Below are 21,900 nucleotides of genomic sequence, written 5' to 3'. Positions count from 1 at the left end.
AAGAAGAGCAAGAGAGAGATTATTTTTAAAGTAGTAAAAGAAGTTAATAAAAGCAGAGAAAACCAAAAAGATTCTTGACCCTAGGGACCTATTTTCTTTCTTTCTTTTTTTTCTTTTTCTTTTAAAGAGCCTTTGCCAAGGCAAATCAAATAGACTTGTGATGGAAAGAGCCATCTGCATCCAAGAAGAGAGCTATGGAGACTAAATGAGAATCAAAGCATAATATTTTCACCTTAAATATATACATATACACACACATATACATATATATATATATATGTTTATGAAAACTTGCCAAGTAATTATATGATTATTTACTCCACCCCAGACTTCTCTTAAAAAAAAAATCTGTTTGTGATCCAAATAGCATAAAAGTTTGTTAATACTCCAGAACACGATGACTAATTCACAGACTCTAAGCATGAGAAAGAACCACAAAGGTTATATAGTAGGACAATAGGCAACTCACTACTTTTATTTGTTGATGGGTGAAATAAAAAAGCACTATGCTGAAAAAAGCTTGTGAACAAAAAAAATCATTTACAGTAGACTAAAAACTAATGACACTTTCTAGTTCAAATATGCCCTAAGAGAATGATGGTACTGGCTCAATTTGACATACAGCAATAACCCCAAAATCTTAGTGTAGTTTTAAGCTATTAAAGCTGGGCTGTTCTGGATACAGGTTAGTATTTTCATTATCAAAATAAAAGTATAGATAAATTGAGGCTAATTTCACACATTTACAGCAATCTACATGATGGCATCTATATTAATCCAAATCATGCACCCCATTTCTTGGTAAAGAGATATGGCAAAAGCTTGCAGAATGAGTCTGCCGTTTTTCTAATATACACAATATCTGGATTTATTTCCTTCAACAGTAATTATTACAATGAAATGCTTCCTTTTTTTCTCCCTGAGCACAGATTTAAGAGTGGGGTAATAACAAAACAAAAAAAAAAAAAAAATCCATAAAACATTTTTTTAAGTACACAGAAGAGAGTAGAAGGAAATTCAGAAGGGATTACATATAATTAGAGCAGTATTAAATTAAATTTGATATATATTTTTAAAAAACCAAGGTGTTCAGGATTTCATATTCAATTCTCTTTCTGTTCTTCACATAAGGAAACATTAGTGCTTGTCAAGTTCATAATGATAAAAAAAGAAAATTTTAAATGGAAAAATCTTACATAGGTTTTAAAAAAACATCTTCGGGAATTCAATATGGAGGTGGCAAGACTAGACAGAAACTTATCTGAAAAAGATCTTGGAGACTAGTAGACTGATATGTCAATATAAGTCTAAAGAATATCAGAGAAACCAACCAAATGTAATCTTAAACTCCATTAGGAGGCAATGAATAGCACTATGAACTTTGTCCTGGAGTTTTGTATTCAATTCTGAGTCCTATTTAGGAAAAAAAGTTGATAGTTTGATGAATTCAAGACTATGGTAATTAAAATGGTGAAGGGCCTTAAAATGATTTTCAATGAAGATGGGGTGAAGCAATAGGATATTAATCCTAAAAAAAGAGAAAACTTTGAGAGGAATGAGGAGAACCTTTGATTAGTTCAATTATTTAAAGGACTATTAAGTGAAAGAGGAATTAGACTTATTCTATTAGAACCTTGCAGTCAGAAGAACTAAGAATAATATTTTACTAAGTTCAATTGTTTATATTACTATATATTAAAACATGTAATAAAACAATTGAAGCAGTTACTTAACATGAAAAACATCAAAAAGTTCCTAAGATACATTTATTTCTAAAAGTCATCTTAACCTGCAAATCATTTTAGCAAATCATTTGATTCTTCTTCATAGCCTTTCCTTCAAAGAGCACTAGGTAATATATATCAAATCCCTAGCTGTGATACCCAAATGAGACTTTTACGTAAAACAGGAGTGGCAAATCTTTTTTTATGGCCAGGGTCATTTGGGTATTTATGACATCACTTTCTGGCCATACAAAATTATTAACTTAAAAACTCAAGCAGAGGGAGGTTGTTGTACCTAGCTTTTAGCTCATCATTCATTGAAGGTGGTTGCCTTGGCAGTACCAGACCAAACGATTTCATGGATATGGACGATGGGCCACACAGTCACCACCCCTGATTTACAAGTTAAAAACTACTAAACATTAAAAAAATTTTTCTATTTTGAGACTTTAAAATCCAGAGCTTACCAATTATATCTAAAAAATCAAAGTCATGAACTTTACTGAAAATAACTCCCATCACCACCTTTTTATATGAGCACTCTTCAGATTCATGAATATAAACATGTCCCAACTGATTGTGTATATGTGAGAGAGATAGAAACAGACGGCCAAAGACAGACAGACAGAGACATACTATAAAATTTTGGGGTTTTTTTTTTTGCTTTCAATTCCATGACCCTCTGGTGCACTGTACAGTCTAGTCTACAAATGGTACAATCTTTATTGTCTAGCATCAGGAAGGTGGTCCAGCAACTAGGGCTTTAAGCCCATAAGTGACCTCAGACACTGGGAAGCTATGTTGATTCTAGCCAAGTATCTGAATCAGTCTCTTCAACCATAAAAGGGAGATAATACAAGCCCCTATCTTGGAGTAGCTTTAAGGATAAATGAAATACTTGTTCCCTTCTATTCCCTTCTTACATATCTATTTAAAATAAACTCATTTTAATAACAATGAGGGCAACAGCCTTAAGAGCTGGAAAGAACCTTGAAAACCATCCAATTTGATCCCCTAATTTTACAGATGAAAAAACTGAGACTCAGAGATTTAAAGTGACAGAGCTGGGATGCAAATACAGGTCCTCTGACCCTAAACTCCTATGCTGTGGAACCTCCTAAGAGATTTTTTAAAAAGGGAAACAATTCATTTGTTTCATAACATGTATCTTTTTCCTTCCATATACAAAAGAACTTTGCTAGGGGATTTCTAATTGAGAACATTATTTAAAAGATGATTTGAAGTTTTCTAGAAGTCAAAGTTCCCCTTGAGGGGTAAGGAGCATGTGGGTTGGAGCTCCACATCTTACCAGTTAGTTCTAAGACTTTGAAAATCTCATCCCTGGAGGAGTTCAGCAAATTGGACACATTTGCACAACTAGAGTTTTAAGGAAGTGCTTTGGTAAAGCTTAAAAGGTTATAAAAAAGTGAGCTATTTTAATTTAAATTTCCCTTCTGGGTTTTCTGTGAAATTTTACGTGGGATTTGAACTCCTTGAGGCCTAGATTTAAATGTCTAATACTTAGACTCAGACAAGTTGGATAAACTTTCTAGTCCTCCAGGGGTCCAGATTTATAAAATATATTGGACTAGATGGTTTCTAAGATATCTATCTTAGAATTTTGTGATCTTATGATCTCAGGCTTCAGAGAGCTCTCAGCACACAGAGCAAGGATGAGAACTATATTGGAAGCTATCCTGGCCCAGGAGTCAATCATTCAATAAAAATTTGCTGTAATTGTTTAGTTGATTAGTCGTGTCTGACTCTTCAAGACTGATGGGGTTTTCTTGGCAAAAAAAAACTAAAATAGTCTGTCATTTTCTTCTCCAAAATATTTATAAAATACATACTATTTGCTAGGCACTGTGCTAAAAATAAGGATACAAAGACCAAATCAATAAAAACCAAAACCCTATTTTTAAATAAGTTATTATTTGATGAAGGGGTGAGAGATAATATGTATGTAATTAAGTATATGTAGAATAAATCTCTACAAAATAATACATGATAGGAAAGGAAAGCATAAACAGTTATGGAGATCAGGAAAAGATTGTGTAGAACAAGGATTGCTTGTACCCCTTATTCAACAGGGAAAGCAAATGAATTCTAGAGTTACCATGATTTAGGAAATAAAGAGATTAAATAATTTTGGGGCAGCTAGATGGCACAGTGGATAGAGCATTGGCTCTGGAATCAGGAGAACTTGAGTTCAAATTTGATCTCAGACATTTAACACCTCTTAGCTGTATGACCCTGGGCAAGTCATTCAATCCTACAGCCTTGCCAAAAAGAGAGGGGGAGGAAGAGAGAGAGAGAAGGAGAGGGGAGGGAAGTTAAGGGGAGAGGGGAAGGGGGAGAGGGAGAAAGGGAGGGAGAGATTAAATAATTTTAATAGGATAATACAGTTGTTTACTAAATAATTCCTATAATTCCTTAACAAGTTTCTCCATCTCTTTGGGATATATGTACCCTAGGCCCCCCCCCCCCAATACAGAAAGTGATGCTGGGGCTGTCCTAAGGAAGGTGAGACTCGGTAAAGAGGAAGTGAAGAGAGGATGAATTCCAGGCATGGCAGATAGCCACTGCAAAGACTGGGGAAGGGAAAAAAAGGCCAATTTGGCCTTTGCCCACAGAGTGCAGGAAAGGAAGCCAACTATAAATTATCAGAAACTGAGGCAAGCAGATGGTCAGGCAATGAGGAAGTGTCTGAGGCCAGATCTGCACTCAGCTCTTCCTGCCTCCAGGCTTAGAGCGCTCTCTTAACCTCCAGGGCTGTCCATGACAGAAATAGGGGGAGTGAAATCTGGGGTGGGTAAGAGGAGGGAGGAAATCATGAGTTTGTGATGTCTTCAGGATACTCAGAAGATTTTAATTGAACTATAAGAGTCATCTGCAAAGAAACTACAATTAAGCCCATGAGAACTTTTGAGTTACTAAGAAGCATGGTGGTGCAGTGAATGGAGTCAGGAAGGCTCCTCTCCCTGGGTTCAAATCCAGCCTCAGACACTCACTAGCTGTGTGATGAGTCACCTAACCCTGTTTGCCTCTGTTCCCTCATCTGTAAAATGAGATGAAGAAGGAAATGTCAAATCTCTCCAACCCTTTCCAAGAAAATCCCAAATGAAATCGCAATGAATTGTACACAAGCATGACCAACAAAAAGAAAGCGCCTAAAGAGAGAGGACATCCTAGGACAAAACCTTCCTACATCAAACATCCAAACGCTGGAAGGGGGCTTAAATAAACCTGATACAGTGGGAAAAGTAATGGCTCTTGAGAAGAGGATAAGGATAAATCTGCCAGTCACTGAGATAACTTTGGCCAAACTAATTAAGCTCTCTAGACTGTGGCTTCCTTATATATAAAGCGAAGGGATTGGGCAGTCTTGTCAGATTCTTTGTATTCCATGGACGATAATATCTGGGGTTTTCCTGGCAAAGGCATTGGAGTGATTTGCCATCTCCTCCAGAGCATTTTACAGATGAGGAAACTGAGGCAAACTAGGTTAAATTACATGTCCAGGATTCACACAGCCAGGAAGGGAGAGGCTGTTTTGGAATTCAGGTCTTCCTGATCCAGGCCATGCACTTGTATTTGCCTGCTGTCTGGACAACCTGGCCTTTAAAGTTCCTCCTGGCCCCAAATCCTGGCACCATCTAGTTCCAAAGTCTTATTTCACAGAGGAGAAAAGTGAAGTGAGGAGAAACTTAAGTAAAGTGATTTGCAACATGTCGTGGGGCTAGTAAAAGGACAGAATTAGAACCCAATTCTTCAGACTCTTCAGTCCTGTGCTTTTCCTACTACATGACACTGTCAGGTCAATTCAAATCCCTAAGCTTTAGTTTCCTCTTCTATAAACGGAGAGGATACTTGGGTTACCTATGTCACAAATTATTAGGAAGGAATTACAGTCCTATTATTATTGGGGAGAGGAGGTAGACTGAAAAACTTTTCCTAAATGTCACCAGATACACTAGTATCACTGAAAAATGGCAGCAAGGAGGGAGAAAGTCAAAAGCTTAGGAGAGAAAACTGGGAATAAGAAAAAAACAAAACAAACAAAAAAAAAAAAAACAGTAATTTTGTTTCTTACTGAAAAAAGACTTGAGAAATTTCAAGGCAGAAAACCTCAGTTAGAATCCCTATTGTGCTATTTACCACCAGTGTAACATGTATAACGCATATCAAATTGCCTACCATTTTCAAAAGAGGGAGAAAAATATGGAATTCAAAATCTTATAAAAACAAAGGCTAAAAGTTATCTTTACATATAATTAGGGAAAAAAATTAAATTTGGAAAAAGAAATTTATTGCCCAAGTAACTCTCTATCTCAGTTTCCTTATCAGTAAAATGAGAGGGATGGAATTCTAAAGTACTTTCCAAAGTTTACATTTCTTCCATCTTTGCTCCCAGGCAATGGAATAGTCCTCCCAGTTCCTGACCTTCCCTGTCCCCAGAATAGGGACTTCAAACCAGTGGGGGACAATGCCCTCAATGGGGAAGGGTAGGTGGGAAAAGGGGTAGGGAGAAGAAGGAGGGAGGAAAAACAGAAGGATGGAATTGGAAAAGAAGGAGAAAACAGAAAGTGGGAAGGAAAAGAAAGAGAGGGAGAAAAAGAGAAGAGGAAGAGATGGAAGGAGCAAAGATATTGGAAGGGTGGAAAAAAAGTGAGAGAGTAAGAGGTACAGGAGGGGGGAGAGGTACAGGAGGGGGGAGAGGTACAGGAGGGGAGGAGGGAGAGGTACAGGAGGGGAGGAGGGAGAGGTACAGGAGGGGAGGGAGAGCTGGAGGAGAGGATGAGGATGAAGGGGAGGAGGGAGGGAGAGGTACAGGAGGAGGGAGAGCTGGAGGAGAGGACGAGGATGAAGGGGAGGAGGGAGGGAGAGGTACAGGAGGAGGGAGAGCTGGAGGAGAGGATGAGGATGAAGGGGAGGAGGGAGGGAGAGGTACAGGAGGAGGGAGAGCTGGAGGAGAGGACGAGGATGAAGGGGAGGAGGGAGGGAGAGGTACAGGAGGAGGGAGAGCTGGAGGAGAGGATGAGGATGAAGGGGAGGAGGGAGGGAGAGGTACAGGAGGGGGGAAAGGTACAAGAGGAGGGGAGGAGGGAGAGGTACAGGAGGGGAGGGAGAGCTGGAGGAGAGGATGAGGATGAAGGGGAGGAGGGAGGGAGAGGTACAAGAGGGGAGGAGGGAGAGGTACAGGAGGAGGGAGAGCTGGAGGAGAGGACGAGGATGAAGGGGAGGAGGGAGGGAGAGGTACAAGAGGGGAGGAGGGAGAGGTACAGGAGGAGGGAGAGCTGGAGGAGAGGACGAAGATGAAGGGGAGGAGGGAGGGAGAGGTACAGGAGGGGGGGAAAGGGGGGAGACTGAGCGGGGAAGGGAAGGAGGAGAGGAAAGGGGAGGGGCGGAGAGAGGAGGGAAGGGCCCCAACCTTCCCAAAGCGCCCTCCGCTCCGTCCTCGGCCACACACCCACTCCTCGAGCCTCCCAAACCCTGCTACCTTGAGCGCTAGGTGGTGGACGCGGCTCTGGCCGAGGTGACCCAAAAGCTGTAGGAGTCCTAGCAGCAAGAGCAGCCGGCCCGGGCCAGTGCCTAAGCTGCAGAGGGGAACTGAGGCAGCCATATTTGTTCCAGCATCACAGGCCGCCCCCCCCCCCCCACTCCCTTTGGCCTCTTAGCTCACTTCCGGGGTCAAAGGGCGGGGACACCGGAAGGGGAAAGGCTATTCTGCGAATATGTGTGTGGGCTGAGTAGAACTGAAGTATTCTCTGGTTTTCTGTGCGATTGTCAGGTATGGAGGCTAAGGTTCAAAAAGACCCTGACTCGGACCTCTCGAAACTAATCCTTCCGGTCCGTTCTGTTGCCCGAAGCGCCAGTTTGTCCCTTATCCGAGGATCTTAGAGGGTGAGAAGAGGCAGCTCGGGGATTACGACGGCAACAGCTGCTTTCCTCCTTTCCCTCCTCCACAAACCTCCCCTCCCCCTCGCCCCCAGGCTATCACTCCTGGACGGTGACCTCAGCTTCCTCAGTACCAAGAAGACTCGGCAGCTGAGGGACAGGAACCTCCTTCCCCGTTAACCTGCGCGGATGTGCCGCGGTCAGCCCGCCGGGCTGCAGTGAGGCCCGGGACGTCCGGGCCGAGTCAGGGGGGCGGCTGGCGCCGAGCTGGAAGGAACCCCGAGGTCACTTAGATCAGCCGGTACCTGAGCGGGCTCGCCCCCTTTGAAGACCTCCGGTGATGGGGACTCACCGCTTCCTACGGCGGTCTTGACGTGGGCCGGCGTGGCGCTGTTAGAAAGCTTTTCTTCCCAACCACGTCGTCTTCGCAGATTCCCCCCAAAGCGCGCAGCGCGTTGTGTTAGAAGCTTGTAGCGCGCCCTGACAAGTCTCCTTAAAGAAAGCACATTCTATTAGGAGGACTACAACAGGGAAGATGAATAAAAAGTAGATAAAATATTAAAGTTTTTGCAGTGTACTAAGTTCTGGAGATGTGAACATAAGCACGCAAGACAGCCCCTGACCCAAGGAGCTAATTCTCTAATGGGAGAAGACAAAACCTAGAGAAAAGAAATGCAAGATAAGGGAAAAGCTGGAGGAAGGTGGGTCAGTAGAGGGAAGAGAAGCAGCAGGAAGAAATGGGCAGAGTGTTTTCTGGGTCCTACGTCATGGGTCAGTGTAGGATAGGGACAGAGAAGAGATTCTGACAAAATGCTGTAGGAAAATAGGATGCAAGAGAGAATTTAAAGAAAGTGGGGAAAGCTTCACAGGCAACGTAGCATAGAGTTGGGCCTTGAAAGATGAGATTTTGTTAGACTGAAGTTAGGAAGTGGATTTCCGTCACGGAGGTTGGACAGAGTTGTCACATAGTTAGGAGTCAAAGAATCAGAGCTGGGAGGGACCTGAGCTTATCTTGTCCAATCCTTACCTGACCCAGGTAAAAGTCAGATTCCACATTAGAGAGTGCTTTAAAAAACTGGGTCAAGGAATTTGTATTTTATCTTGTAGGCGGCAAGCATCTGTTTTTGTCTTATTTTATAGTAATCATCATTAATCAACTTTTCTCTGTATCTGTAGAGGGACCCCTTTAAATTTTACCATATGCATGAAAGACATCTTGTTGGAAAGTCCTTTTAGATTAATTTTGTTCTACCAAATCAAATTCTTTTCTAAAAAACCAACAGAGAATGTTCATTGAGAGCTTGTATTTTCTCCACCTTTCACTTAATAATGTAATTGTAAAGATATGGTCTGTTAATTTACAAAAACTTTAATTTACAAAAGCTTTCTTACCCTCTTATTTTCATCAAGGATGCTTTTAATAGCTATATAAGTTATTTACATGAAGATTTTATAAAAATGGAAAATAGACATAGGTTGGTAGTAATTGTCTTCTCAGTTGTCTTTTTGTTAGTAATGATTTCTATTATTTAAAAAAAATATAGATCCTCAATTGGTAACCTTGAACAAGTATCTGTTCTCTAGGTATATTTCTTTTTGTCCTGCTGGGCTTCTTATCTTTGTTTTCTCTATGGCCATTTCTATTTATTCATTCAAAGAGACTTCCATTAAAGTCCAAATGTCGTGGTTCACTGTTGATGGTTGACTGAATGAAAAAAAATTAAAAGTGCAAAGCTATGTGTACTAAGTACAAAAAGAAAAACAAGATAGTCAATGCCTTTTCTCCAGGAGATTATATTCTCTTGGGGAGGGAGACACATATGGGAGGTTGCAGTGGCAAATTACATACAAAGCCCTTATTATCTTTATGAGGCAGAGACAAATACCAATATATTTTCTTTATTGTCATTTATTTCCCTTTTTGATATTGAACCATTTGACTGCCAGTCTTCAGTTGTAAAAACTTTATTTTCTGGTTCTTCAGTAGCTATTAGCTCCTCATGGAAGGGACTACAACATCTACAGAAATAGTTTTACAAAGGTTACTTCCCTGACCAATGGCTGGTAGCAGAGTTTGTGGTCTTGGAATTATTGCTAATCTAGAATTTCTTGGGCTACCCATTGATGGCAGTTGGCACTAGGGTAGTGATGGTAGGAATGCTGAATTCCTTCTCCATAAATGTTCCCCATGGTAATAATTATAGAGACCAGGCTGAAAGCAAAAATAAACAAATACATACAGTATTCTTGAGAACACTGCAGTTTTCAGAGTTCTTGGACTCTGTTCTTCCTCTAACATTGTATTTGGCAAAGTAGTGCCAGTAGTTTGAACAGGTACTTGCTACCTGTTCTTTCTCCCTCTGCTATCTTGCTCCTTTAGCTATGAGTCCCTTATTTATAGTTTGTTCTTCTGGGTATTAACTATAGGGGACTCAAAGTCATCTATGGAGTATTGCTGGAAAAAAATTGTTTGTTGTAATAATCTATTTTTTGTCTGTTCCTCTTTCCAGTTTCATCCATTGTTTCCAGAAAAAAACTAACAGCTTAAAATTTGTTACTTCCTTCTTCTACTTTTTAAGTTGAATGATGTTGCAAAAATGAATGATCTTGAAATATTTATTATGCTTCTATTTGGCATTTTTAGTAGGTGGTATTTCAAATTATCATCATCATCATCATAAAAGACATGTATGCCTGAAAAAGATGAGCTAGTATGAATTTCATATTCAATTTATATTTCAGTTGGTAAAATATTAATACTTTACTAAATAAAAATTTAATATCTGTTGTTTGATATTTTAGATATTAATATTTTCATTACCTCACTCCATCTTCAAAAGTTTTACACATAAAACTTTTTCAAATATTAAAAAGGAAAGTCTTCAGGAGAACTTTCAAGGCAGAATTTTTTGTATAGTTTGTAATCTGAACCAGGGAAAGTGTATTCCTATGGGAGTTTTTCTAAAGAGCAACTCCATCAAATAATCAAAGCTCTATCATTGTGTATGATTATTATGGAATTAAAATGATATTTAAATTTGAAAGGAAGTGAAGTCAAAGAATGAATACCTGTATACTTAATGTCAAAATTATATTTTCATATACTTTTCTACCTAGTCTCATTTCATGGCAGATATTCATATTTGGTAGAAACTTTTTTAAGATGCTGCCATTTGTCAAAGTGAAAATTGACAATTATTGCTTCTTAAATTTACTATGAGGTATTATTTTTAGATAGTTTTAGAAAAATAATTTGCATAATCCTGATGTTTTAATTTTTTTTAAAAACCACATAAACTGAGTAACAGAATAAATTAACAACAGCTTCCTCTAACAATGTTTTTGAAGGTAGCATGTTTAGGTGAAGTATAATTGCTAAAAGCCTGGAACAATTAAAAAGAAATTTTCTAACATGGTTCATTGCCGAATTCATCAACAATCCTATCTATATTTTTAAAGTGTCTCTTCCCTTCTAGGTTAAATAATGTTACTACCAATAGCAAGATGTAGAGCTAGTAGTTTATTACTATATATATATTTACCTGGTACCTGTATATCAATTTTTGAAGAACTTTAATATTATTGTAAATTAGTATCCTGAAGCTATATTAATGCACTCTTAAACACTGTGCTTGTCAAATACTTGTATTACATGCAAATTGTCAACATTAAGAAGGTATTTTATATTCAGTTTAATTCTACAAATATTTATTAATTGTGTACTCTGCAAGACCTTATGCTTGGAGTTCTAGGAATACAAATAAACTCGACTCTGGCCCTTGCTTCCAGGAGACCATATAGAGGTCAGGTTAAAACTTAGCCTTATGATCAGGGATCCTTTTTTCCTTCCCCCCCCTCCCCGAAAACAGCTTCATGAATATTACCCCATCCCCTTTCTCCAACTGTAGCTTTCATTTTATTTTATTTTATTATTTTTTTAATATATTTTATTTTATTTTATTTTTTTATTCATTTTTCCAAATTATCCCCTCCCTCCCTCCACTCCCTCCCCCCGATGACAGGCAATCCCATACATTTTACATGTGTTACAATATAACCTAGATACAATATATGTGTGTAAATACCATTTTCTTGTTGCACATTAATTATTAGCTTCCGAAGGTATAAGTAACCTGGGTAGATAGACAGTAGTGCTAACAATTTACATTCACTTCCCAGTGTTCCTTCTCTGGGTGTAGTTATTTCTGTCCATCATTGATCAACTGGAAGTGAGTTGGATCTTCTTTATGTTGAAGATTTCCACTTCCATCAGAATACATCCTCATACATTATTGTTGTTGAAGTGTGTAGTGATCTTCTGGTTCTGCTCATTTCACTCAGCAACAGTTGATGTAAGTCTCTCCAAGCCTCTCTGTATTCCTCCTGCTGGTCATTTCTTACAGAGCAATAATATTCCATAACCTTTATATACCATAATTTACCCAACCATTCTCCAATTCATGGACATCCATTCAACTTCCAGTTTCTAGTGTAGCTTTCATTTTAAAAGATAAGCAACAAAAGTGAGAATTCCTGGGTTGTGGAAAAGGAACTGCAGGTTGCTATTGCCATAGTCTGGGATATTCCTATTAATCTTTACAATAATAGTCCAGTCCAGGCTATCTCTATCTAGGTTTTCTATTTTCTAGCTGGTTCTTCCCACCTCTTTTTAACTAAAACTTGGACTCTACCCTTAATAACCATCCTGAACTCTAGTTGGTGAGGTAATTGTCTTTCCTTTATCAGATCCAGGTTTTCTTTTTACTGTTCAGCTCTCTACAAATCATGTTAACACATCTACCAAATCTAGTCAAGTCAAATCAATTAATACTTTAATACTATGAACCCAATACTATGATGAATAGAAATACAAAGGAAAAAACTGGGACTTGATCTCTGGGAGTTAACATTCAAAGGGTGAGGCAGTGTGCAAAAACTTTGAACATATTACTAAATGGTGGGGATTGAGATTGGACTGGGACGGTCCTCTTTGAGAGGGTAAAATTAAGTTTAATCTTAAAGGAAGCCAAGAAAGCATGGAGAGGAAAATGAGGAGGCATTCTAGCCAATGACAGACAGACAGATAGACAGACAGAGTCAAGGAGGAACATAGCCTTCATCTTTCTTGCTTTTCTGATGCCTATTACCTAGTGTCTTCCTCATTTTGAATATAAACATCTTCAGAGCAATACCTGCCTGTAGTATTTGTATCCCCAATTCTTAGAACAGTGCTTAGTACTTAAGTACTTAATAAATGTTTTATCCAAATTGATGCTAGAAATGTTCAGTAACATTTTGAATTTCTTAAGTTTGAAGTGAAGTTGTAATTCATCTCTTCTTAATTTGATACTTTACCTAATTGGCTGAGCCATAAAACTGAACAATTTCATCTATTTTGCTTCTTTGATTATGGTTTTTCTTGATATTTATGTTTGCTCATAGTTCAAAGGCATACAGGCTAGAAAATCACCTGCAGCTTAACAAATGGAAAGAATGGTTATAATTTTGAAGATTTTTCTCACTATGAAATTCCTACTTAATTTCTTCCTCACAGATTTTTCCACTTTAGTATTTTAGCTTCCCAGTTAATGTAAATAAGAGTTTCAATGCTAACTGGATGGAAGAATGAAACTTTTTTTTGTAGGGGAAAGCTCAATACATTAATTAGGCTTATGTCATCAATGAATAATACTGATGAAGTTTAGGTTTTGGGGTTCCCTTTAGTAGGGAACCAAATGATAAGGTCTAGATTTAAGGGAACTAAAATGAGATTAGGGTTTCTGAAAATCTTCAATACTAGCTGTCATACAATATCAAACAGTGTTGAAAGTATTATTCTCACAGATAAAATAAGACTCCTGAATATAAAAGTTAGCTTTTTGGAGAAAAAAAATCTCATTTTAAGTGTCTAGTAGTATATGGATAAATTCTCTAATAGGATCATAAATGAAGTTAAAAATCAAAAGTGTTTCATGAGCAACTTCAGCACATATCGTGCCTCCAGAAATACATGTCAGCCTTCTACAGGAGTCACAAAAATCTCCCTTTACTTTGTTCTAGTTTTAGTTTATATGCTGCCTATGCAAGAACTATATTACTTTTTTTTTTTTTTAATGGTTGCATCCAGCAAATTGGCAAAAAACAGAAAATGGAAATGTTCACTGGTAAAGGGGCTTTGGAAAGATAGGCATACTGTTATGTTATTGGTGGAGTTGTGAATTTAAATATTTTGCAAAGCAATTTGGAATTCTTCAAGAATTCCAAACTCAACTTCTCATACCTTTTGATCCAGAAATGTTCCTAGGTCAAAGATAGGAAGAAAATTCCAATTAATGCCATATTGATCCCAGCACTTTTTGTGGTAGCAAAGAACCTGAAATAGATGTCTAACAACTGGAGACTAGCTAGACAAATCCTGTTAGGTGGATACAATATTAATTGAGCTGAGGAGCATTGTAGTTAAGGGGTTCAAGAGTGAGGGGAAGGCTCTAAAATGGAGACATTAAGGACTTGGAAAGACTTTTTGTAGTAGGGGAAACTTAAGCTGAGACTTAAAACCTGGACTGACTACGATAATGAAATGAGCAGTAAACTAATTACAATGAAAAGGACTCTAAAGGTAAATTGAACTTTTACTAATAACCAAACTTAGTTTCAAAGAATTGATAATTAAACATGTCAGAAAAAGTCATTGTATCATCATCTTGACCAGTTTTTTTTTTTTGTTATAAGGAAGAATCCATTTTATGGTGATTGTGGGGGCAAAGGTATATTCAGAAAACACTAAAAACAATAAACATAGTTTTAAAAATGTGAATGTTATCCTATATGATCACAATATTGTACTGAACTTTACTTGTAAACTCACCAATTTCTTATTTTCATATAAAGTTGAAGTTTTTATAAAGGTTTAAATAGTAAAAGATTATTTCTGCTTTTTAAAAATTTTTAAATAAATTTGACTTAATAATAGTGTCAAAATTAGTTCCTGTATGTGGCAGATCATTTGTATTTGATAAAAAATAGATTGTTAAGATTAACTTATTTATATTTCTGATTGAAGCTCACCAATGTGGATATAATTCTTCCTAGTATTATGAGAAGAAGCTTAAGAGTAGTGTAGTGTTCAAGAGTTTGAGTAGGTAAGGTGAAAACCTATATGTAAGTCTTAATTGTGAAATGTCTGAGGGTGTGACTCTGGGTCAGGTCACTTAAAACTCATTATTGCCAGAGGTATACCTATAAATTACATTGGCTGAGACTGTCTGAGAGTGTTTCCTCACTGGAAATAGTCCAGTAAAATAAATCAATGTTTTATGTCAATATTTATGTCAATATCTTTTTTTTTGTTGTTGATTTCTTTTATGGCCAATTAATATTTAAGTGCCTACTAAGCATCTGATGATTGAATCTGGTTTTACCTTACATGATTAAGTTGTTTCATGAATGATGAAAGTTTCTAAGCTATCAGACTGCTTTTATGTTATGAATAATGTTCAATTAAGACAAAGAAGTTAAAATAGTTTTATTTTGATATAATACATCACCTATGAAATTCTGTCATGTTCTTTATTCATTATAACTCATCCGATTAGTCATCTAAAAAGGATGTGTCAAAAGGTCTCCTATTGGATTTTTGTGGGACTCTTTTTCTTTCTTCATTTCTTTCTTTTTTCCTTTCTCTTTATTTTCTGTCAACAAATTATTTAATCTTAATAGTATTATTTTGGTAACTAGTCATTTTTATTGAGGTAGCAGGATCCAGGAACTCAGAAAAGATTAGATTTTTGGATGACATGTCTTAGAATTAATGTAAATGTAGCTTTTAGATGATGAATAAAACATGAGCTTGTCAGATAATCTGCATTTCTTTCACCACTTCTAAGTTTTAGCACACTTGCAAGTAGAGATGTTTAAAATCCATCTCCTCAAACTCTTCCCTTGGCTGCAGTCCCTATATATTAGTCTGTCAAATACTCTATACTCTAATCAAACTGGGATTTCCCCAAATACTTTAGCACCTCCCTGACTTTTCTCATTCCATTTTCTATGCTTAGAATGCCTTATTTTCATTATGGTCTGTATTGAAATACTACCCATCTTTTCAGACCCAGGTCAAATGTAATTTGCTCCAAGAAAACTTTTCTCATTGCCCTCCCCTTGGAAATGACAGAGATACTTTGTACTGTTTTTATTCACTTGTCTTATTCTATTTTGTAACATAGTTATGAAATTATCTCCTTTACTAGAATTTAAACTCCATGAGGGAAGAAACCAGACTTTGTTTATCTTTGTATCTTCTTCAGCAACTAGCATAGTGCTTCATATTCACTTTTACTTAGTATTTGTTGAAAGAGGTGGCACTTAGTCTTATCCTCAAGGAGTTCTTATTCTAATTGGAAAAGACACATAGGGCTGCCAGAAAGGGAGGGCATTTTAGAGGGGACTGTGTGGCAAAGGGGAGTAGGAGTCAAAGTAGAGTTGTCAGTACAAGAAACAATATTGTGATATAACATTAAAAATACAAAATTATCTTAATACTTATTTTCAATAATCTTTTGATTATTTATAGAAAGATCTCAGAATCATGAATTGTATTTTTTTTTTCAAGAAAGGACAAGAAGGTATTTTGTGATTCGTTGAACAGCTCTACAGAATATTTTCAAGATGGGAACAAGACTGTGTTCAGAGGAGTTTGCAATTGAAATAATACAGACTAAATAGTTCAGACAGGTTAGATTGATTGTTTCTGTGTTCAGCAAAGGAAGTGGCTTATCTGGAAGGCCTTTCAGCTCCACCCTTTCTGTTAAGGGATGATAAACAAGGGCAAAACATCTAGTGAAATATTTTCCATAGTGGGGCCTGCTTTGGAGTATGCAGTGATTCAATAAAAGATGCACGGTAGTGACACTGGCCCGGGGAAAGGAAAAGATGTTGGGAAAACGCAGAAAAAGTGCTAAAAGAGAAAAAGCTGCTGCTTCAGCAAGGAACATACTTTTCCATCTATCTTTTACCTAGTCTTAATTTCCAAATGGGCCTTGCCTCAGTCAAACTAAGACCTGTTAAAAACCTTAGTTTAAAACAACCAAGGTCTCCCATTGCATTCAGGAACATCTCTAGTTGTTCTGATCTATATTTTGAGACCCAGAGGACTCTGGAGAAGGGGAGGCTGCAGACTTTGCACAGCTTTTCCTCACTTAAATCCAATTCACTTGCATATAAGGTAGCACCTTCCGATGTTATAGTCTTCCACAAAGAACAAACAACTTTTCCATTCCATTCTGGGAATGGTCTAAGCAAGATCCAATAACAGAAATAATTTTATTCTAAGAAGTAGGAAATGTGTTACAGAAAATACATACATTTAGAGTAAAGCAATAGCTATAGAAAAAAGGTGAATATTTAATAAAATCAATTTAATGTGAAACATGCCCTCCGCAGAAAATGTTAGAAAATCACCTTAAATCTTGAGATTAAAATCTGTAGGTTAGGGAATCACAGCTTTGTGCGAGCTAACAGCCCAAGTAATCACTAAGAAGCTGTTTAGTTTTTGTGCTAAATCCCGACTTGCTTCCCTGCTCCCCCATATCAATACAATGCAGATAATATTGTAGTAATGCTAATCCCACTATACTACATTCCCTTGCTTTCCCAGCCAAAAATTGCTTGCTATGTGGAAATTACCACGATGGTAAATTGTTATTTAAGGCCTTCAAGGAAAAAGGATTGTTATTAAATCCAATGTAGTATTAAGTACAATAGTGTTACGGCTTACAGAGTATTATTAATTATAATTGCAGAAAGCCATCAAAGGAACAGTGGCTGTTTTGCAGAGCAGAGCAGAGCATTATTAATAGGAGTGATTTTGTTTTTATTTATTTGGGAGTCCTCCTACTCAGATCTTTCAGCTCTCCTAGGCGTCCTTCCGGTCCTCTGGGCGAAGCATGCAAACTGTTGCTCCACTTTCCTCCCTCATTTGCGCTACCAGATGGTGGCGCCCTGACCCCGGGGTGGTGAGTACCAGAACCCGAGTTCACAGTCTACCTCCCGCTCCTCCCTCCCTCCTCCCCTTCCCCCTTCAGCCTGCCGAACAACGCGCGCGCGCGCACGTGAGCTAGCGAGCGCGCGAGCTGTCAGTGCTGCCCCTCCCTCCCCGCGGTGTCTGGCGGCTGCCTGGGCTGCCGTTGGCTCCTCTGGCCATTTTGCTGTGGAGCGGCGAGTGGGGAGGAGGCAGAACGAGGGCTGGCGAGGCAGAGTCCTGCAGCCGGTGTCGCCAGAGGAGGCTGCGGGCTGGGCTGGGCTGGGCTGGGTTGGGCTAGGCTAGGCTAGGCTGGAGTGGCCCGGGTGGACCACGACCAACGGAGCTTCAGGCGTTTGGAGTCACCCGCCCCAGAGACTCGGAGCTAGAGCTGAGGGAGAGCGGGAGAAGAGGGGAGGGGGGCGGCGGCGGCCTTGGACGAGGGACTCAGAACTGGGACTGGACGCGGATCTCCCCTCCCCGCCCCCTGCACCATGAGCTGGGGCACCGAGCTGTGGGTGAGTGCGGGCTCCTGCAGCCTCGGGCGGAGGGCGCGCCCGGCTCGGCCCCTCGCGCGTGTCTGTGGGGGCGATCAAGGGTGGCGGGGGCAAAAGAGAGGGGGCGTGGAGCTCTGAGGGGGCTGGGGGAAGGGGTCGGCGGGAAGGGGGCGTGGAATCCTGCAAAGAGGAGTGTAGAAGAATTCTCGCCGAGGGTGGGGAAAGGGGACCGAGAGGACGGGGCGCGTGAAATCCTCTCCATAGGAGAAGGAGTAAGAGGGGGAGGGGGTCCTCTTTTCTACTCCGGGAGAAGTTCTGACGCGGGGAAGGCGGAGTCCAAAGATTTGAGGGGCTCTGTGATGACTGTGTTGGATCTCGGGGTAGGAGGGTTCCCCTTTTCCTTGGAGAAATGAGGGGCGCAGACCGCGTTATTTCAGATGGGGAGGGTATTACAGTTGACGGGTGGTTGTCCTTGTCACCGCTACCCCAGCTTGAGGGGACATTGCGGGGCAAGGCGGGGAATCAGTGCTGGAATAATGCTAAGGATTGGATTTGGGGTTACTGGGAGCAGAAACAAGATCTTCCTCCTGAGCAGGGTGTGGGTTTTAGGAAAGTCCAGTAGCTTTGGAGAAGAGAGCTCTGATCTCGAAATAGGTGTGGGAGTGTTGGGGAGGGAAAAGATTTGGGGCTGGTGGGTGGAGAAGAGGTGCTCTTTATCGCCCCGGAATAAAACTTGAGATTTTTTTCTCTTTGAGAAGGAGGAAGGAGCAAACCTTGTGTCCTTAACATGAGGAAGGCGTATATTAGAAGTGAATTATCTCGACCTCCAGAAGAAATAGCTAGAAAAGGGAAAAATGAGGATATTGGTAAAGGCAGCATGAAAGGTGAGCAGGCTACTGTTGGCTGCTTTCTGTGGAGGGAGCTTTGGCTCTTTGGTTGTCATTATCTTTGAAGAAGAAAAAAGAGCTTTGTATTTGGAAGCTCAGTTACTGGGCGGCCTGATGGTTTCTGGAGGCAAAGGACAGTGTCTTTCTTGTTAAGTCAGGTTTTGGAAAGCAGGGGATCATGGAAATGATTGTTTTTCAAAAGATTTTAGATGGGACCGAAGGTAATAGAAAGGTTTTGCACTATCTGTCCAGAGCTATTTGCGAGTTAGAATTAAAATACTGTGAATAAGGGTGAGGCTATTTTTTCCGACTAAGTATTTTACTTAACATCTTATTCATCTGAAGCATTATGAGAAGAAAAGGTCGTGGAGGGTAGTGTGAGGCAAATTTCCAAGGCAAAATAAAAGAAGGTTTAAAGTTTTTAAAGAAATCTTACACATAGTGGCCTAACGGTTTTTACATAATCATTTCTTTGCTGAAGCCCTGAAAAGATACGTGCTAGCTGCAACCTTAGAGGAAGAGAATTCATTAATTATAAAAACTCACTGCCGTCTTAAGATTTACTTCTTATGTTTACAGATGCACCTTTTGTAATAGGGAATTAAAATATTTGAACATATCTAGTTAATGTAATTTACTATTTTAAGTATTATGTCATTTGATCACTTTTTCTCCTTTTCTATTTTTCTTCCACACGCAATTTTTCAAAGAAAAATGGGGTGGAGTAGAGTAGGGTACGATAAGGGACCATATTGAAAATGACTTTTAATGAGGAAATCAATATTTTGCACTGCAATCTTGGAAGCGAAAATACAGTAAGTTTTTGGGTAGACATATACTTTTAGAAATTAGATATTTATCAGAAGTGACTAGTACTAAGGTGGCAACTGCAGAGAAAAAAGATGGTAAAATAATTACATTTATCCAGTGTTAACACATTTTATTCAGTTGTATAGGATAGCTGGGAAAAAAATTAATTGGAAAATAAATATGAGGCAGCATGGTATGCTGCTAATCTTGGAATTAGAAAGAGCTGGGTTCAAATTTCACCTCTCTGTAGTAAGTCTTGGGCCTATACTTAGTGCTTAATAAATGGGTGTTAATTGAGCTCTTATCTACAAAATGGAGGATACTTGTAGTATTACACGATGCTGTAGTAGGACTCAGGATCATCTATAGCTCATCTACTGCAAAATTTTAAGTCCCTATGCAAATCAACCATAATAGTAAGAGGAAATAATTACATTTTTCTCATTTTACCTGCTATTTGTAAAACTGAGTTAGTCAACATAAATTATTCAGTTCCTTTTATATACAATATCCTAATAGTATTAATGGAAAGGAAATAAATACCTATACTAAAACTACTCTTTTCTTAAGTAGCTTGTAGTCTTAATAGGAAAAAAAGGTACAAATTCATAAGTTATTAAAGTAAAATTACAAAAATGGAAACCACACTCTGTATGGAATAATAGCCAAAAGTGCTCTTAAAAAGATAAAATAAAGCATTCATAAGTGTGGCAAATTGTTTTAAAATGCTTTCTTTTATCAGCGACCATATGTAAATATGTTTTATACTTAGAGAACTTTGTGGATTGCATATTGGGCTTTGAGAAGCCTAATTTCAAATGCTTTCCTCTTATTAGCTCCACAGATATGAGCAAATTACTTAATTTCTCTGAACCTCAATTTCCTCATTTGTGAAATAGGGCTGATATTACATTTGGCACCTGCTTCACAGATAAATGCCAATAGTATATGGTTACAATTTTAAAGTCTGCAGACTGTCATATTGAAATTGCTGTGAAATATTGAAGTTTTTGTGAAATCATATGAAATAAAATGCTAAGATTGCCTTAACCCCTCAAATTACCCCTCTTTTCTCTCCTATTAAAATTCATTTATTAAGAACCTGTTATTGTGTTGTTATCTATGATCCCAGAATCATCTTTCAGAGAAAGCATAGCAATCACTGAGACATCATCATGCTAGCAAGCATAGTAAACATTGTCTTTTACCAAAAATGCTTATGAATTTAGAGCTTAACTTACCAAATTAATGCTAATATCTGACATACAGCACTTTAAGGTTGGTAAAGTCTTTTCTGTATATTCTCATAGTACTAAAGTGCTATAAACACAATTTTACACAAACTTGAACATTTTTAATCTAAATCTATCTCATTCTGAAATAATATTCACATATGTGGCAAAAAGATATACTGATAAATTTTAATTCAGAATTAACTTCCTCAAAATTGGGCAAAACTAGACAAAACGTGCTATGTTGGAATTTCATGAATCTATCTCATTTAATAATTATTTGCACTTAGGTTATAGTAATTGTGGTATAATGTATATAAAGCTCACTTGGGAGTCAGAAATCCCTGAATTCAAGATGGTTCTTTGGTTTTTAGTACTGACTTTAATTCCAGTACTATTTGGCAACTATCTAGCTGAAAAAAATCTGCTTTTAAAGAAGTATCTTCACCTGAAGTTCTCTACCTCTATGAAATCACTCAAAAAAGTTTAGACCTAAAAAGTATGTTATAAATCTGAAAAGTTTTTTAAAAAAAGAAAATTTTACTTCTCATATTAAATATTTATTTTATTAAAAAAAGGTTTATTTTTAGGGCTCACACATGAGATAATATATTGAAAGCTCTTTCCCAAGCTTGAAGTGCTGTGCTAATAATTTTTTTGTTGTAAATAATTCAGAAAGTTAAATTCAAAATTCACGAGCTCTTTTTGATCAAAGAGGATGCCCATTATGTTTGGCAGCATAATGTTGGCTAGTGATTGAGGGCTTTCTTTGAATGGTGGCTTTGGGATTCTGTGCATACATAATGACATAATGATAGGGTGGTAAAAGCTAAC

At 38.3% G+C, this 21,900-nt stretch overlaps 2 protein-coding genes across 14 annotated transcripts in view; one reads left to right on the top strand and one right to left on the bottom strand.

The window, feature by feature from the left end:
- GPR107 (G protein-coupled receptor 107) overlaps positions 1-7,383 on the bottom strand; it is an 86,056-nt gene extending 78,673 nt beyond the window's left edge. Inside the window, exon 1 of the mRNA XM_074293870.1 lies at positions 7,225-7,383. Coding sequence (XP_074149971.1) covers positions 7,225-7,347 — 123 coding nt within the window. The 5' untranslated portion in view covers positions 7,348-7,383. The remainder of the gene's footprint in view (positions 1-7,224) is intronic.
- A 113-nt stretch (positions 7,384-7,496) lies between these two features.
- Positions 7,497-21,900, top strand: part of FNBP1 (formin binding protein 1) — a 185,031-nt gene continuing 170,627 nt past the window's right edge. For 2 of the 13 annotated variants that reach the window (XM_074293857.1, XM_074293855.1), the window contains exon 1: positions 17,823-18,158. In XM_074293857.1, the coding sequence (XP_074149958.1) occupies positions 18,135-18,158 (24 nt within the window). In that variant the 5' untranslated portion in view covers positions 17,823-18,134. Of the gene's footprint in view, positions 7,516-17,822; positions 18,159-18,496; positions 18,518-21,900 lie in introns of those variants that run through there. The other 11 variants (XM_074293858.1, XM_074293856.1, XM_074293853.1 and 8 more) reach the window with 8 other exon arrangements.

This window comes from Sminthopsis crassicaudata, chromosome 2 (genome assembly GCF_048593235.1).
Source record: "Sminthopsis crassicaudata isolate SCR6 chromosome 2, ASM4859323v1, whole genome shotgun sequence".
NCBI classification, from domain to species: Eukaryota; Metazoa; Chordata; class Mammalia; order Dasyuromorphia; family Dasyuridae; genus Sminthopsis; species Sminthopsis crassicaudata.
The sequence above is the reverse complement of the archived record's forward strand: the minus strand, read 5'-3'. Positions and strand labels throughout refer to the sequence as shown.